The sequence below is a fragment of the Equus caballus genome, chromosome 8 (assembly GCF_041296265.1).
Source record: "Equus caballus isolate H_3958 breed thoroughbred chromosome 8, TB-T2T, whole genome shotgun sequence".
NCBI classification, from domain to species: Eukaryota; Metazoa; Chordata; class Mammalia; order Perissodactyla; family Equidae; genus Equus; species Equus caballus.
Window position 1 is genome coordinate 83441907 of NC_091691.1, and position 19358 is coordinate 83461264.

General features: G+C 40.3%; 1 protein-coding gene and 1 pseudogene across 3 annotated transcripts in view; both read right to left on the reverse strand.

The window, feature by feature from the left end:
* ATP8B1 (ATPase phospholipid transporting 8B1) overlaps positions 1–19358 on the reverse strand; it is a 111532-nt gene that overhangs the window by 10891 nt on the left and 81283 nt on the right. For all 3 annotated transcript variants that reach the window (XM_023647868.2, XM_070275741.1, XM_023647869.2), the window contains 10 exons: positions 19120–19328; positions 17641–17684; positions 16835–16991; positions 11425–11613; positions 9348–9460; positions 7534–7698; positions 6397–6508; positions 5309–5384; positions 2220–2352; positions 1528–1816 (listed from right to left, as the gene is read on the reverse strand). In XM_023647868.2, the coding sequence (XP_023503636.2) occupies positions 1528–1816; positions 2220–2352; positions 5309–5384; positions 6397–6508; positions 7534–7698; positions 9348–9460; positions 11425–11613; positions 16835–16991; positions 17641–17684; positions 19120–19328 (1487 nt within the window). The remainder of the gene's footprint in view (positions 1–1527; positions 1817–2219; positions 2353–5308; positions 5385–6396; positions 6509–7533; positions 7699–9347; positions 9461–11424; positions 11614–16834; positions 16992–17640; positions 17685–19119; positions 19329–19358) is intronic.
* Positions 18534–18719, reverse strand: LOC111774839 (small nucleolar RNA U3; annotated as a pseudogene).

Consider the following 19358-nt stretch of genomic DNA (forward strand, 5'->3'; position numbering starts at 1 on the left):
CACAACAGAGCTTAATAAAATTGTTAAGACAACTTAAGAAAAACAAGTCTCTATAAAGTTATCTATTTTGACTTTTTGTGATCCTTTTCACTATCAGCTGGTGAACTCAGAGGAAGAAAAATATTTTCAAGTCCAAGTTATATAATCAGATGGTAAATCTGCAAGGTAATGGCCCCCCAATCCAACATCTAGAAGTCTACATTATAACTGAATAAAAATAATGTTTGAGTTCCTTGCCCTTAAGGATACACAATGGAAAATAAACTAGTACTGGCTACAGAGGTAAGAAGCAGATCTAATTCTGAGCAAGAAACGTCATTTGTATGGTAGGACGAGCATGTGCAAAACAGAGTGGAGAGGAATTAAGCTGGCAGTGGCGACAGACGTACTCATGATAAGGAAGAAGACGTACATCATAGAGCTGACTCCTGCTGAGGAAGAAAAGTTGGAATATTCTCTATATCAAGGAGGAGGAAGATACTCTAAGAAAAGAAAGAGACAGATGCATGAGTTACAAAAATAGGCTGAATTAAAACCTAGTTATACATAATGCATTTAAACCACCCAGCACCACAGGACATGCGCATACACTGTAGTCATGTAACAGTTCATCTTAACAATATCACAAAGCTGTAGGTGACGTCGGACACAATTTTCTTGTTTTCAGATGAGAAAACAGGCCCGAGCATAAGACCAAGGTGACACAGTATGTTGGCAGTAAGATGAGGACAAGTGTTTAGGTCTCACTAGTTTGGGCATTTTCCTTACAAGATACTCCCTAATAGTAGTATAGAGAGAAAAAAAGGACCAGGATTCAGACATGTTGATGAGGGTTTGCATCTGCCTGCTTTAATTCCAGCACAACTGTAGTTCTGCATGATAGGACTCAGTCCTTTAATTTGTGGGAACCTAGGGTCCTCCAATCAGCAAAACAACCCTTGGCAGTCTTCTGGGGAGGTCAGGAGGATGGAGCTCTGCTTCAATGCCAAAGATGTCACCGAGCTCAGCCTAGTTCACCCAATGGGGAAGTTCTAACAGATCTACCAAAGGCAAGAAAGCCCCACAGAAAGACCCTTAGGTGAGGGAGAATAACATTCCCAAAACAAACACCAGGGAGAGTTCAACAATTTATGCCAAGCTCAGCAGAATTTTTAACAAAACTCATTAAATAGCAAGATTTTTAATAAGCCCCAAAGAAATATGGGAGGAGAAGCAGCAAGAGGAAAAAAAAATCCAAACATTTGTAAAAAGAAGGAAACAAAGAAGGATCAATTCTCCCATATGGAACTCGTCTTCTACTTGGCATTCTATGAATAGCCCTGCCATGCCTGCTCTTTCCTACTGGAAGGACTGTAAACCTCCTGAGGGCAGGGTCACAGGTGTACCCATCATGGTTAAGTACCTTTATTAAATGTCTGCTTTATGAAAGCTTAAGCAATGAAATCTGAAAAAACTACCCCCAAAAACGTTCCTGCCGTTTCTTCTCTTAGCAAGTCAGGTTGCACTGGCTGCCTGCACGAGACTCACTTTTGATCATGTTGACGTCATTGGCCCCGTCTCCGATCGCCAGTGTGATGGCTTTCTTGTACCTCTTCACCAGGTCCACCACCATCGCCTTCTGCTTGGGGGTGACCCGGCAGCAGATGACTGCGCTGCACTCGCAGGCCAGATCCACAAAGTTCTGCTGCTGCTGCTCTTTTTTAGCTTCCAGCCTCCTTTTACTTTGCGTCCGCATTCGTCTTTCTTCTTCTGTCCTGGGGAACTTCAGCTTCAGAATCTTACTTCTTTTGGTCTTTTTCTCTAGAAGAATCTCATTCTATGAAGTCAGAGAGGGAAAGGATTAAACCATTTTGGTTTTTCTATCAAGAATACCATTCCCAAGACTTTGATTATGTGAAGGATAATTCTTGGGTTATATCATTGATTATATTGTTCTGATTATACAACATACTTACTATAAAAATTTAGAAAATACAACAATGTACAAAGAAGAAAATTAAAATTATCCACTAATTGATAAACCAGGTGTAGGCACTGTTGCCAGTTTGGTATAATTCCTTTCATATATCTTATAACAAGTCTCAAACTTGGGAAATCACACTATCATTTATAGACCAAGATCTTCAGGTTGGCAGTTAATAAGGAAAACGGTCTAAAATTGTTCCATAATGAACTGCTTTAGTTTGAGCCAAAGGCACAGGTACACTAATGATACATACCAACCACGAACCAGTGATTATTAAGGCACGGTTTCCGCCAGGTGGAAAAAAGGGTTCGTGCACCGGGGCTACAAATTTTGCATAGACTCCACTTCTGTTCCTCTGGTTTTCCATCCTTGTTTGAAGAAGAGCACTAGGGAAAAAGAAATTTAAGTGTTTAAAGTACGAGACTATAAACAGGCCTTTGACTGTGAGATAATTTTGACTTAGAATCTCTTTTTAAAATTGTGGTAAAAAACACATTACATAAAATTTATCTTCTTAACTATTTCCAAGTGCATAGTTCAGTAATATTATGTATATTCACATTGTTGTGTAACAATTACTAGAACACTTTCATCTCTCAAAACGGAAACTCTATACCCATTAAATAACAGCTCCCTATTTCCAGGCCCCCAGTCCCTGGTACCCACCACTCTACTTTCTGTTTCTATGAATTCGACTATTCTAGATAGCTCATATGTGGAATCATACAGTATTTGTCTTTTTGTGACTGGCTTATTTCACTTAACATGTCCTCGAGATTCCTCCATGTTGTAGCATGGGATAGTATTTCCCTCCTTTTTAAAGGTGAGCAGTACGCCATTGTATGGCTATACAACATTTTGTTTATTCATTCATCAACCGATGGACACTGGGTTGCTTCTACCTCTTGGCTATTGTTAATAGTGCTGCTATGAACGTGGGTGTGCAAATATCTGTTCGAGTCCCTGCTTTCAATTCTTTGGGGTATAGACCCAGAAGTGGGATTGCTGGCATGGTAATTTTTTAATTTTTTTGAGGAACCACCATACTATTTTCCACAGTGGCTATACCACATTACATTCCCACAAACAGTGCACAAGAGTTTCAATTTCTCCATATCCTTGCCCACACTCGTTATTTTCTGGGTTTTTTTGTTAGTAGCCATCTCGTGGGTGTGAGGTGATATCTTACTGTGGTTTTAATTTGCATTTCCCTAACGATTAGTGATGCTGAGCATCAGTTCATATGCTTGTTGGCCATTTGTATATCGTCTTTGGAGAAATGTCTGGTCAAGTCCTTTGCTCATGTTTTACTTGGATGACATATGACCTTACTAAGTCTGGATTCCTCCACCATGGGGGTACCATGTTCCTGGTGCTTCGTTATTTGCCAAAGACAACTAAAGGAAGAAACAGTTGGAAATGTGTTCACAAGCAACTGAAGAAAGGCGATCCTAATCTGAATTATAACACACTGGAGTGACCCCTACTATATTATAAACAGTGGCTTCTGTTTTATTTCCACATAAAGATCTTAGAAATTCTCAGAGCTTTACATCAATGCATTATTGAGAAGACCACATATAACACCTTCACGTGATAGAAAAATGAGTCGTAGCATTTTGGAGTAGAAGGGACTGTAAATATCTTATCCAATCTCTTTGTGTTACAAATAAGGAAATCAAGCCCAGGAGAGATGATGCAATTTGCTGCAGCAAGTTGACAGGAAAACTGGAATGAAGACTCAGGTGTCTTAACTCTCAGCCTTGGGCTTCCCTCATTACACACACAGAACCATTATTTTTCACCTTCAAGAGCAGGTATCTCAACCTTGGCACTATTGATGTCTCGAGCCAAATCATTCTTTGTTGTATGTGGCTGTCCGTTGGATTGTAGGATGTTTAGCAGCATCCCTGACCTCTACCCATTAGAACCCAGCAGCATCCCTTCTCCCCCACTGTGACAACCAAAGATGTCTCCAGACATTGCCAGATGTTGCCTGGAAGGCAAAATAGCCCCCGTTGAGAACGACTGCACTAGAGAATTAGGTATCTACTATCCTTCTGCCTGTTAATTTAATTCTCATTTCCAAGTTGAAAACAAGGAATTTCAAGACCTATCACTAAAAGCCTGGAAGAGAAAAATATGAAGTTATTCAGTCAAACCCTTCTACAGAAATCACCCTTTCGGGAACTACCTAAAGGATGATTCATCTCTCTATAAAGGTAAACTGAGCTAAGAGAATGATCATAAAATTTGCTACTTGCATAAATTTTATCTTCTAATTTATCTCAGGGCCAAATTTTCAACACTTTCAAAAGAGAGACCAGAAATTTATTAAGGCCTCTATCTACAAGAAATAAACCAAACCATGAGGTAATTAACCAAATTACTTGAAACCAAGAAACTACTTAAGTAAACATATTAGTATTTATTTGTCTATTTCTATTTTTTAAAATCTGTAAGCACAAAGAGGCATGGTTTACATATCTCCACTCAGAGAGAATGGATCTATTTCAATTATAAGGCTACTGATTTTGTTTAATTTCGCAGAGTGCCTAATATCCTGGAAGTACTCGCAAAAGCTCTAGCATCATCAGTAGAAAGAAGACTAATAAACATCAGCTCCCCCATCATCTTACCAGACTAGGCAAGTGTGTATGTTAACAGTTTAATTTGGCCTTGTGACAGCCTGAGGGAGGCTCATAAGGAAAAGCCTTGAGGAATAAATGGAACTGTCAAGGCACTGGGAAATGTATCCTGGCAACTGTGTGGAGCACAGTTCCAGCTTCATAACAAGACAGGGCCTTTTCCCTACTCATTTCCAGGTCTGTTGTGACTCCGATTCAGGGCTAACGAGTGTTTTAGCACGAGCCAACTGTTGAGATATCAGGCCTGCCCCATGCAGACAAGACTACAGATATAACCCACCCAAATGTTTTCTTCCAGGCAGGACTGCGTGGGTTTTTTCTTCTAATTTCCTTTCAAAAGTTAAAATTCCCAGAAAAGGCAATACATGAATATAATTCATATTAATTTGTTAGTGATGTCTCAGGCCCAATTCCTTTTTCAGCAGACAAGCACTGAGGGCTTTTAACAGAGAAAAATGGCCCCTGAAGGGCCAATAAAAGCCCCCAGTTTCCCTAAAACTAAGATTTGCTCAAAATAAGGCCAAACCATGGTAACTAAGAACTGCCTATTGTTCTCTCGCTTCATTGAAATCAGAGGAAACGAAAGTGACATTCTAGCGTCCGCTTCTCCACATGCGCTGTGTCTACCGCATCCAGCCATGCCTTTATAAAAATAAGACACAACATATTCCGCCACAGCAGGCCCTTTACGTACCTTATATCTTCCCCATAGTAGATAGTGGTGTCTTCAGTGAGAAGCTCACAAGCAAATCCTATATTTTCAGCAGTTTCTACAACAGAAAAAAATTAAGTCAAATGTTGTTATGACTGATGAATTTAATAATCAACTTTACCTAGTAATGATGATTTTTTTTCTATTAATGAAATAGCCAGATTCAAACATGCTTGTTTTTTATAGCAAGGTATAGAAATCACATAAAGAAAAAAAATCCCTTTCTCTGTAATAAAATAAGTGTAAGTCAAAGTCTGGTTTGAGATGTTTTCAATAGTGAAATGTGCTACAATATCAAATACATAAACTGGTTATTTAATAAATCCATTGAAATAGTAAACACATTTAGTTCCTGTGGTTTAATCATTCCATTCCAAGGGAAAAAAAGGATAACCACTTCCATAAGCCCTCACATGGGGCTCCTACTGGAGATGTTTTCTCTTTTTCCATCACCACCCACTGGTATTTGTCTAAAGTCAGGATTTCCTAAGCTTATCAGAGTGTGTAACCTACTAACAATGTCAGTCAGAGTAAGAGAAATTCTCTGGTTTCCCATGGGTGGCTTGTGGCATAAAGTATCAATGCCAAACAACTCCTTGTTGAGTTCTAAACTTAAAAAATTAAAATCTTCCCTTGGGTATAAAATTTTAATTATAATTTTCAACGAATAAAATGGGCAAGAAAACAAAAGTTGTCGTCCAGCATTTGGTATTGTTCTGCTCTATGCCCAAGAAATGGCACAGTGCTGGGGAGGCAGAAGGGACGGGAAGGATGGCCCTTCAGGACAGAGCCCATGTCTGGCTGGAGAAGACGACTAATCACAACCAGAAAGATGCGACCAGGAGCTCAATTAAAAGGAATAAACTCTGCTCCGGAGGGGGTTTGGGGAAGGATGCAGTCAGGGCGGGCTGGAATAACAGAGAAGGGCTTCTTAGGGAGAGTGTCTCGTCTCAAAGAAATGGATAGCGTTTGCACAAGTTGGAAGTCTGAGAAGGTCATCCTGGGCAAGGGAGACAGGAGCTATGAATATTTGTCGGTGAACAGATATGATTCCCTACACAATGGATTACCCTTTTTGTCTCCAGTAAGTACCCAGATCTTAACGTCAGCTTTTCCAAGTTTTGAAATGGTTTCTGGGACTCCATCCTGTAGCTTGTCTTCAATAGCTGTAGCTCCCAACAGCTGGAATGTATATTTAAAAAAAGGAATTAGCAAATAACCCAAAAATGTTCCACAATTTCAGTCTGCCAACCTACCAAAGGAAGAAGGGCTAATTACATGGCCCAGTTGGTGTTCTATGGGGGCCGACGGCCGGCATTGACGGGGAAGGCTGCCGTGTTTCATGCTCACTACAAGCTAAAATAGCCCCGAACTTTTTTCTTAAAGTAATTTACCAAGACAAAAATGGAAGTACAAAATCAAGGACGTTAAAAACACACTTGCACTGTATATATGCTACTTTACTCGAACATAAGCCAATTTCTCTTGCTGAAAGTGAAAAGTAGCTATTTGTTGAACATTTCCCATTAATTTTAACTCTACAAGCAATAAGTATTAAACTTTGAAAAACTTCATTTACCAACGGTATATTTTTTTTGTTTCAAGATTTTGCAAAATATAAATTGTTTCAGTAATTCTCACAATGTAATAAGCATATGCTGGTTTGCTATGTAAAAATCATAATGAATTTTAATAAGTGATATAAAAACCACTTAATCATAAAAATCAGAATCATGTTTTCTGTCTTTTGGTTTCTCATAATGGCAACTTCTATTTTGCTTGTTGAACAAAAAGGAATTCTAGGGGCTGGCCCGGTGGCACAGTGGTTAAGTGCGCACGTTCTGCTTCAGTGGCCCGGGGTTCACCAGTTTGGATCCTGGGTGCGGACATGGCACCGCTTGGCAAGCCATGCTGTGGCAGGCGTCCCACATGTAAAGTAGAGGAGGAGGGATGGGCACAGATGTTAGCTCAGGGCCAGTCTTCCTCAGCAAAAAGAGGAGGATTGGCAGCAGATGTTAGTTCAGGGCTAATCTTCCTCAAAAAAACAAACAAAAAAAAGAATTCTAATGACCTAGTTCCACTGTACCAATTTCAAATGCTGAAGTTAGAATTATCTTTCAAGCATGAGATCAAAACTGTGATAAAACAATAAAATTTCCAATTCTGGTTAGAATATCAAGGAAAAAGTTACAAAGGTTAAAACTCACAATTAAGTCTTTTTCAATCTCCTCATACACTTTATCCAGAGCTTCATCCCGGTTAGTTGAGGCTAAGCTGGCAGCCACAAACTTTTTATTCCATTCTTCAAATTCTCTTTCTTCAATTTCCTTGTAGCAAAGGCACAGGGTTCGAAGAGTCTCACTTGCAAAGATCTGTTTTATTTAAAAGACAATCCATCCACCCAACGAAGAGTTAATTTTATGTAATTCAACATCAAGTTTGAAATCTTAATTTGAAGTAATACAGTAAGAGAATTTAAAAAAAAAGAGACTGTGAAAGATGATGAATTCTGTACAAATACATTCTGTAGAGGAGATTAAACAAATACTTTGTTTTCTTAAATATTCTGAGGATCGTAGGAGCGTATTTACAGTTCCCAAATTAGTTAAAAGGGTAAGTAGGCCTTTCTTCTAAATCAAGTCACTAAAGTGAAGAAAACCTTTTTCTCTTAAAATAACAGATGAAGGGAGCTGCCTTGGAGTGTAATGACATTGTAAACACAGACAACTATAATTTGTTCTCACAAACTGTGTTATAAGTCCAATCAACTATGAACTCTCAACCAAGTATTATTTCCTCAAGCCAATTCTGAAATACATGAGCCACTGTCAAAGCTGAGATCAAACATTTTAATTAAAAAGAGTCTCTGGGAAATTTAATCACGATGAACAGATTTAAGCCATTTTAAATCACTTAACTATAAACCAGTAAATATGTTTTATTACTTTACAATCATATCTTGTTTAGCCAAGATGGTAGAACTGGTTCACCCAACTACACGTTCACTTTCAAAGATTCTTTGGAAGGTTCTGCATGTATTTGATTAGACTGCCACAGTTCATATCCTCATGAGAAATTATCCATTGTAACTGCTTCAGCAACATATATAACCCTAAAATGTGACCCCACACTTAGTAAACAGCAAATTCGTCAGGGTTCTTTCTGAAGAAGGTTTGCTGGCCTCAAAACTCAATCAGCTGCTTAAAGTGAAGGGAAGAAACCACCCTTTACTAAGCATCTACTAAGTCCTGGAAACTGTACAAGATGCTTTCCCTTGCAACAACCCTCCAGGATAGGAATTATCCTCTTCCTCTTTCACACAGGCAATTAATGATTCATCTGAGACAACAACCATGTCCCTCAAGGGCACAAAACAAGCAAAGAGGCAGAACTGGGACACCAGGCCAGATGGATATCCACTATACTTCACTGCCATCATTATAGTGAACCAAAACAATAGGAGGAATGGTAGGCAATTCCAAAAGGGAAATTTCCAGAAATATTCTGAGTAATTGCAATATCCTTGGACTAAGTACATACAGGTCCCTAAAATAACAAGTTTGAAGTAATGAAGACCAAAGTGATTCACTAGCAAAGGTATCAGAACTCAACCGTCCAATGCATTGCTTTGTCGCGCCCTGTCATATATGAATATGCTTTCTTTCCTTCACTATATACTAGGAGGTTGGTGGAATTCTTGGGAGTGACACAAATATTAAGACTACAGCACAGTATGGTTATGTAGCTTGCTCAAGGTCACTGGAAGAGAGACCAGTCATTCCTCTGGACCAGTCCTGCAGATCCTGCCAACCTGGGATGCTGGGAAAGGGCATGTGAAGGCAGGGGCAGAACCAGAACCAGAACCAGCCTGCCATATTCCTACTTTGGTGCTCTTTCCATTCAACTGCCTCAGGACAAGGGAGGGGTCAACAGTTAACACAAAGCTTTCACTCGAGATTAAGAGATAGTACCAGAAAGTGAGTCTGGAATCTGTGGCACAAAGAGTGAAAGTGAGACTTACATCCAGGGCATCCTGTGTCTCTTGCTTTGTAGGATTCATTTGATGTAACCGTTCATAAATTACAGTGTCAGCCCCTTTACAATAAAGCCTGATATTGCCTTCTGGGGTTCTTACTAGTAGCAAGAGAAGGAAAAGCAAACAATAAAGTTAGGTTTGATTTCTTAATAGAAAATTACATTTAACAAGTTAATTAAGTGTTACTATGCAAATAATTCACTATTAGTTTAAGATCATCAATGCACCTAGAAAAACTTTGCTCTCGACAAAGCTGGTAAGCCAGTATCTACATATGACGTGATAGTGAAATAAATATGAAAAGATTTCCTGTCTGCTCATATCTTGACTTATTCTTTCAGCAAATACTTACTGACTCCCTATTGTGTGCCACGCCCTGTGCTAGTTACTCTCTTCCATGCAGCCTTCTTTGTCCCCGCCACAGGAATCTTTCTTACCTATAAACCCATAACACACTGCCTTTAATATTCAGACCATCACATGTCTCCTTGTGAACATTTTCTTGGATTGTTTGATCTGTGCAGTAACTTAACTATAGTATGTGCCTCATAGCTAACGAGATTTTAAGTTCTCCCACAGAGATGCCAGGCATGATAATCAACCTAGATCAGTGCTAGCCACACGGAAAGTGCTCAGTAAAATGAGCCTACTCAGAGTTCAGTAGACAGTTAAACATACATATTTATTTTATTTTATTTTTATTGAAGTCATAGTAATTTATAACACTGTGAAATTTCAGTTGTACATTGTTATTTGTCTGTCACCATATATATGTACACCTTTATCCCTTATTCCCACCCCTCAGCCCCTTTCCCCTCTGGTAACCCTTAGTCTGATCTCTTTCTCCACGTATTTGAAACATGTATATTTTTATTGGTTAAAAATTCAATCTCACAGCGGAGAAATCTTGTGGACACCACCTAACTGAGTGATCAAAGCTAACATGGCCAATGATGGTGAGCCTTCTGATGCGATGTGCTGGGGAGAATGCAGCCTCATCTCTGTGCTCATCCTGCCAATAATGTATCACCTGAGTCTAATCATGAGGGAACATCGGACAAATCCAAATTGAGGGACTTGACACAAAATAACCGGCCTGTGCTTTTCAAAAACGTCAAAGTATGAAAGATCAAAACCCTGCTGAGGAACTGTCCCAGGCATGTATTGATCATGTATTGATCATGTATTGATCATGTAATGCAATGTGTAATCTTGAGTTGGATCCTGAACCAGAAAATAGAAAGAAAAAAAAATTCCTGGTAAAATTTGAAAAATGTTCTATAGATTATATAATAATGATGTACCATGTTAAATCTTCTGATTCTGATCATCACATTGTATATAGAAGTGACTGTTCCTGTTCTTAGGAAACATCTACTATTTAGGGGAAGGGACATTAGATCTGCAATTTATTCGCAAATGGTTCAGAAAACAAGAACCTGTATATGATGAAAAGGGCAAAGAGTATGTGGCCAAGGCTAATGGGTGGATATGGAAGAATATACAGGAGTTCTTTAAATCATTCTTGCAATTTTTCTGTAAGTTTGAAATTATTTCAAATTGTGAACTTAAAACAATTCAGTATTAGGAAGAGATCATCATCTCCGCTTGGTGGCCTGTTGTAACGTGCCTGGACCGGAGGTACGATTTTGATTCGCAAGCACAGCCTTAACTTTTCTCAGAACTCCTCTCCTGCTGCATACTGCCTTGTCTGACATCGAGTGTAGAACAGAGGTGCTCAGGGGGGCTCACAAAATAAAAGCACATGTTGTGGGTCTACCACCCACTCTGCTGCCACCCCAGATTCAGCAGCTGGCAGCCCATGTTGTTGAAGGACGTCAACATCTGCAAGATTCAGAGACTGCAGTTGTCCCTTTGAGCGACAGATATCGCGCAGAATGAAGGAAAGAAAACACTAGTTTCAATAAGTCTGTGGAAATCTTCCAGGAGCCAAGTGGTTCATTCATCGCCTCCTTTACCCTGGCATCACTAAATAAAATATGCGAAAGGCAGCATCTAAATGAATGAAATGATTCACAGACATACTCTGAGGGAGACCTACCAATTATAGACATCCGCTTCCGGTCACTGTTGAAGTCTAAAATGGCGAGAACACTGTAGGTCTTCTCAGTGCCCATCTCACTGATGGTGATGGTGTTCTGGGTCCTGGCCAGGAAGGTAAAGCCGAAGTTCCTGGCGGCGCTTACGAGGGCGCCTTCGTCAGGGGAGGCCGCCTGGTAGTTGAGCTGACCTAACAAAAGAAGCAGGAGAAAGAACCAGAAAAGCTGTAAGGACAACAGCAGAGGTCACCACCAAGAGTTCACCACTGAGCTTCATTTACATGGGGGATGAGGATGTCTCACAAAGCCCAAAACATCCCCAAGAAAACAAGTCATTGATTCTTTTTTTTTAAATAATTTTTTTTAAGATTTTAATTTTTTCCTTTTTCTCCCCAAAGCCCCCAGTACATAGTTGTATATATTTTAATTGTACGTCCTTCTAGCTGTGGCATGTTGGACGCCGCCTCAGCAAGGCCTGATGAGTGGTGCTATGTCCACGCCCAGGATTCAAACTGGTGAAACCCTGGACCACTGAAGTGGAGCGCACAAACCTAACCACTCGGCCACGGCGCCAGCCCCTGAGTCACTGATTCTGAAGGCGTATGCCACCACTAACACTTTTTAAAGTTTACAGTGTTATTTCTAATTATAAAGAGTAATATAAACTAGAAGTTAAAAATAAATATCCAAGAACAGGAAAACAATTCCCATAATCCCATCATCCAAAGGAAAAACACCACTATTGACATGTTGTTATAATCCCATCCAGTCCTTTAGAAAAAGCCCATTTCTGTAAGAGTGTCTATCACACTGAATATACATCTACAGTCTGATTATTTTAACATTATATTTCGAGCATGTTGCCATAGCTTTCAAAATTCTCTCTAAACATTATTTTAAAGAAAGTAAACATATCATATCACCATTTCCTGGTACAGACACTTAGTTTATTTCCAAAATTTTTTGTCCTCAACAATAACATTGTAATAACCATTTTGTATGTGTGTAAAGGTTCTCCTGTCTTTATTTTCTAAGGATAGCTTCCTAGTAGGGAAATATGAGCAAGAGAATACTGATAATTTTTAAGCCTATTAGTTACATATTACTCATTTGTTTTCCAAAAGGGTTGTACCAGTTTCTCTTCCCTCTAGAAGAGTATGTTTACTTCACCTTCGCTATATTTTCATATTAAAAAAACCAACTCATAATTCATCAATCTGTTCAATAGTTTGATGTTTTAAAAGCTGGATAATGGAAAACTGCCTTCTAGTCACAAGTACATTTCAATAATAGGCATAAATCTCACAATGTTCAGTAAGCCAGACACGCAAGTACATGGTTCCATTTATACAGAACATCAAACCAACAAAGCTAACCTATTCTGTTCAAAGTTAGCTTAAACGTCAATGTTTTATTTCTAATTATAGTTACCTTTGGAGGGGCAATGACTAAAGGAGAACAGAAAAGGCACTCCTAGTGGATTGATAATGTTGTTTTTAAAAATCTGGGTACTCATGACACGGGAGTATTCGGTGTGTGAAAATCCATTGAACTATATGCTTGTCTCTGTACACATGTTGTATATCAGTAAAATGTTTTTTAAAAAAACCCTCTGCTCAGCCAAAATGTTCTATTTTTCCAATCTAGTTCTTCTGTCTCGAAGTGGAAAGAAAGGTATTTCTACGGTCAGGTGAATTTTCACAGAAAAACGCATTTAATTTTCCACCATGGTTTGAGCAGGATGCAGACCATGGATGGATGGGCAGCTTTTTATACCATCAGGTTTCCATGGAAGGGGAGGATGCTCCAGGGTGATCCCCCCCCCTTCCTTCATGTACCCGCTCAGACGGTTCACTCTAATTAAGTCAGTATTAATCACTTCCCAATTAAGAATGGCTAATTAAGAAATTAGTAATTAAAGATGACATTTTAGCTTCTCTATTTGTTCACCCAGAAAGTCATACACCAGAAGTTACGAATTACTTGCTAAATCCAGCCATTCTACAAACACACACACTGCCAGAAGGCAAAATATTTAACCAGCGCTAACCAAGCAGCAGGGAGAACACAATCCCCTCCCTTCAGCAGGTTTAGCTGGCACACAGATATGTTACATCATACTGACGGCAAAGTTATTTCCAACAGAAAAAAGAAACAAAATGATAAAGGTGGTCAAGTTCTCATGAGTAAGACAATCATATCTGGAGCAAACACTGATATTTTTACCATCAAAAGAAAATCTCTCCATTTTATTCTAGTAATGGAATCACAGAATCGCAGACCAATAGAGATGGGAGGAGCTTCAGAGACCTGGTCCAAACTCCAACTTGATGTCTGCAGGGAGAGACCTGGACTAAAAAAGGAGCCTCTGAAACAATTTCTGGAGAAAACTCTTTATTTATGGCACACTTAGAGGCAACCAGAGAGACCTTCTTTTCTTTTACGGACTAATCTGTGGATCATGAAACTGATGCAAATAAAGATGATGCTCAAGCCACAAATCCCATCTCTCATTATCCCGATTCCATAGCTTCCTCTGGCTGATCATCTTCTAGTCAGCAGCCTTGAAACAACAAGTTACCTTTCTGACCACTTTTTCCCCTCAATCATCTCACCCCCTTCAAATCACTTGCCAAATGTCTCCCACATTTGTGGCTTTCTCATCCTTCCCAAAGACTCCACCCTGATCCAGGCCCTCAGCTTCCTCACTGACCTCCAGTGTGTCCCTGCTCCAACCTACTAAGACATAGCTCTTTAATCATGGTGCATTCCGACTTAAAGACCTTCAGGTGAAGAGAAGGCCTCCAAGCATTTCACACTTTGCTCTCACATGGCCTCTTCAGAAGGCAGGAGTCTAAGATGGCCCCAAGGTTCCTGCCCCGGCTGGTGGACACACACCTTCTTCAAGCTATTGAAGCAAACACTAATCTAGGTACTGCTGGGAAGAGATTTTGCAGATGTAATTAAGGTCCAAATCAGTTGACCATAAGATAGGGAGATTATCTGGGTGTTCCCAACCTAATTAGGTCAGTCCTTAAAACAGACGGGGCTCTTCCTGGGGAAGGAGATTCTAAGCATGAAAGGGGTTTGATGGAAGGCAGATTCTCTACTGGCTTTGAAGACGGAGGCAACCATGTGGCAAGAAAAGAGGAAGACCACCAGGTCACTAGGAGTAGAGAGCAGCCCCAGCTGACAGCCAGCAAGGAAACGGAGACCTCAGTCCTACCACCACAGAGAACTGCATCCTGCCACAACCGTATGAGCTTGGAAGAGGATGCGGAGCTCTAGATGAGAACATGGCCTGAGCCTGACTTTTAGGGAGATCCTGAGCGGAGAACCCAGTCAAGCTATGCCCAGACTTCCGACGTGGAGAACTGTAAACTAATGAATGCGTGTTTTAAGCCACTAAACCACTTTATTACCACTAAACTAGTTTATTACCACTGTGGTAATTCATTACAGAGCAATAGAAAACCAATGCAGCATCTCCACACCTAGCCCCATTGTGCCTCCACGTGTACTCAACATTCAGGCCACACAAATTGTACAACTAATCAGATGTTTATGGAAACATATAGGAAAGGATTTCCTTGCCTCTCTTGTTGAAGACTCACCAATCTCTGTTATTCTTATAAAAGAGAGAAAATGAGAGCACAAGAGCAAAGGCACACCAGCATGGAGGAGGGGAAGGAGGATTCAGCTAGAATGAATTTTAACCTGCTGTATGAGCTCAGGCAGGTCCTTGTGTTTTCTGGGTCTGAATTTCCTTATCTGTAAAATTTGGAGGAGTTATCGCCAAGGTCCCTTCCAAGGGAATCTTAGCCCAAACCAATTTCTCTTTTAACTTCCTGCACAGGGAACTCTAACTTGTCCCCATTCTCATTGGCTAGAGCAATTGCCTATCATAAGCAATTGTAAGGGAGGATTCCTCAGGATGTACAACACTGTGCCGCAGTGGACAGTGGGACAAAGAGCTGCACAATAGCGGGCTGGAAGGGACTTTGAACTGCAACCTTCTTCTTGCAACACTGAGGAAGTTGGTGCTCAGACAGAAGACCCTGGTCTGTACTATGTGTTACGAGAGGAACTAACGACTGGGATGGCCCATCTCCAGGACACAGTCCAGGGCTCTTCCCATTATCCCAGTGGGGAAAGAAGAAAACAGAGACCAGAAGATTAATGTACATTTGCCTAAGTTGGCTGGGTAGCTCTCAAAATAACACTACCACAAACTCAAAGAAAAAGTAGAATAATTTTACTAATCAGTCAAAACCTAAGAAAACCAAGTTGTCTGAAGACATCATACTTTAGCATTATTGTATGAGTAAAATGTGCTTGGCTGGTCAGACAGACTTTGACCTCTGCTTCAGTTTCTCGTGACCTAGTATCATCTGTTTCCATCTTCCCCCACTTCGCCTGCTAATAGCTCCCCCTTCCAGATATCTCCCCCAATATGAATTCTGCTGTTCTCTCGCTTTACTGCACCATTAGATTCATCCTTGGAGAAGGGGTTTCTCTGATACTTGCTGCAACGTATCACATGCAGCTTCTACACTTTTAGTTTTTATGCATACTCCTCTGGAGATTTCATACCTGCTACACATGAAACCTCAGGATCAGAATACAGAGGGACCTTCTGCACCGATTAAAGCGGGGAATGGACAGGCAGACTACTCTTTGTCACAGACATGCCAAAAAGGTTCCTTTTGCTCCTTCTGTAATGCATATGTGTACCTATATAATTTATCATTATGTTCATTTGTGATCAAAGGACCAGCTTTCGTTGACACTGGACAAACTTGTAACAAAGCTCTCTCAAGCTACATTTAAGAATTCTGCAAAGGGACCTACAAGTCAGCTTTGCTTGTTCCCATGCAAACACACATTAATTATACTCCTTCAAATGAAAAAGGCACCTTGGAGTCCTGGGCGTTGGCTGGTATTATTTCAAACCCTGAACATACCTGAATCTAGAAAATAAAAGTTTCTCTCTGAAATTATTTTGTAGAAAAGATTATCCAAGTTTAAAGTCCACTTACGATCCAAATAAGGTTTGACTCTTCATTCTCAATAAATGTTAAGTAATGATACCATGGGAAGATTTTGCTTCTTCTATTATACTCAAGAGTCAACCATTTCTTTTAATGATAAGATTTCATTTAGAAAGCGATAAACACATCTGGAGCTCTAACTATGAATAAGATGTAAATTTTCAGAGACCAAAATCTTGCTTCATACTTTGCTATCCCATTTATCACCCAGTGAAAGGTGCTCACAAATATTCTGTGCTTGAGTGAAAGTGACACAAACTCGTCATGCTTACTACTCTATATGCACCTGAGTCCCAAGCACAAGTCACCTGTAAACTAAAAAACTGGTCTCCGAGGTCAAAGACGCCAGAGAAACACTCACCATCAATTCTGTCCACCATGACAGTGTGGCAAACAGCGAGCAAGAAGAAGAACTGCCGGACTTCGGGCTCTTTCCCTGACTGGATTTGCTCAATGAGATAATGGTCGTAAAAGGCAAACTTCCCATCGGCAAATGTATTCCAGCTAAAGTCAACTTGCTGAAAGAAGTAGAGAAGGAAAAGAAAATGTGATTTAAAAACCCAGTTTGGGCTTAACAAATCCCAAGTGTTTATGCAAAAATCACCTTAGGATTTTAACACAGTCTTAAGAGTCAAGAGGCTCACACCTGTCTTAAAACAAAAAGACACTCCGTTGTGGGTTGAATTGTGTCCCCTCACCCCACAATAGATATGTTGAAGTCCTAACCCCTGGTACCTGTCAATATGACTTTACTTGGAAATAAGGTCTTTGCAGATATAATCAAGTTAACATGAGGTTATAGAGGATTAGGGTGGGCCCCCATCCAATGACTGGCACCTTTATAAAAGGAGGGAAACTTGGACACAGACACACAGGGGGAACACATGTGACAACACACGCAGACATCTGAGTGTTGCGTCTACAAGCCAAGGAACACCAAGGACTGCAGGCAACCACCAGAAGCTGGAAAAGGCAAGAAAGGCTTCCTCCCCAGAGCCTTCAGAGGGAGCACGGCCCTGCTGACACTTTGATTTCAGACTTCCAGCCTCCAGAACTGTCGAGAATAAATCTCTGTTGTTCTAAGCCACCCAGTTTGTGGTAATTTGTTACAGCAGTCCTACGAAACTAATCCATACCCCGAACAATGCCTTAAGTTAAAGGACTCACCTCTATTTTGCTATGATTATTTTGAGAAGCATCTCTATGGTCTCCTGAAAAACAGACAGGACAAAGCAGATTGAGTCACGACCTGTGTCCAGAGGTCCCTCCCCATCTTGCTGTGTTGGTGGTGGTGCTGTGGGTCTCATAGCCTGTTTCTGGACAACCCTCAAGATAAGAAGCGTTTTTACATTTTTCAAGAGTTGCAAAAAACAAACAAGACTTAACAAAAAATATCTGATACAGACCTATATGGCCTGCAAAGACTAAAATATTTCTATCTGGCTCTTTATAGAAAAAGTTCGTTGACCCCTGGTCAAGAGACACAAATACTGGCACCTGTGTCCCTCTACACTGTACTCTCCTCTGGGGCCAGAATCATGTCCTTTGAAGTGCTCTACATCTCCCAGAATGGACTGCCACGCACATGAGAACCATTTCCTCAACCTCCCAGTGTCCCACCTTCCTCACTGATGCTCACTATGTGAAAACATGTTGATGTTCATAGTATAAAGTTTCCTACAAGTGGAAAGCATATGGTGTTCTTATAGCTTTTTTAAAAAAAACGGTATTAAGTCTTTGTTTAAAAGTTGGAGCACTCTATTTGAAGGCAGTAATATTTTTATAAATATATAGCACATTTCAGAATATTAGAATGGAAATCAACTTTTTAAAAATAACTGTGGTGACAGATACATAACATAAAATTTACCATCTTGACCATTTTTAAGTGCAGAATTCAGAGGCATTAAGTATAATTACACTGTTGTGCAACCATCACCACCGTCCACTTCCATAGCTCTTTTCATCTGGTAAAATTAAAACTCTGTACTCATTAAACACTAACTCCCCATTCCTCTCTGTCCCCCAGCCCCTGGCAACCACCATTCCACTTAGTCTCTACAAATTAGACTGTTCTAGATACCTCATGTAAGTGGAATCATCAAGTATTTGTTCTTTTCTGACTGGCTTATTTCACTTAGCATAATACCCTCAAGGTTCATCTGTGTTGTAGCATGTGCCAGAATTTCCTTTCTTTTTAAGGCTATGTAACAAACTATAGAAATGATCCCTGAAAGTATAGTCTTGTAATATTTCTTTCTATGGATATAACACATTGTCTTTATCCATTCATCCGTCGATGGACACTTGGGTTGCTTCCACACTTTGGCTATTACGAGTAATGCTGCTATGAACATGGGTGTACAAATATCTCTGAGTCCTTGCTTTCAATTCTTTTGGATATACAACCCAGAAGTGGAATTGCTGTATCACACAGTGATTTTATGTTTAATTTTTTGAGGAACGTGTGCCTATTTCTGACTGCTGACCTCTCCCATGCATATGTCCCCAACGCCACCAGCAATGCAGCTTCTGAACTCAACCCGGAATGACCACCAGGGCTCTGCACTGGGAGCGTATGAGCAACTCTGGGACAGCAAGCTCTGGTCATGCATGCCCCAGGCCTGAGGAACAACTTCCACTCACCGTATATTTGCCCGTTGATGCAGCACTTTTTAAAGGTCATGACATTCTGTGTGAGGGTCCCTGTCTTATCAGAGAAAATGTAATGGATCTGCCCAAGCTGCTCATTCAGCGTGGTGGTTCTTGCCTTTGCGGGCGTGTCCTTCTCAGGATAGTACATCTGCAGGTCCCAGTTTATGAAGTAACTCTGTCCAAGACGAATCACTTCCACACTAGGAAGACAAAAGATCACTTTCAAGAGA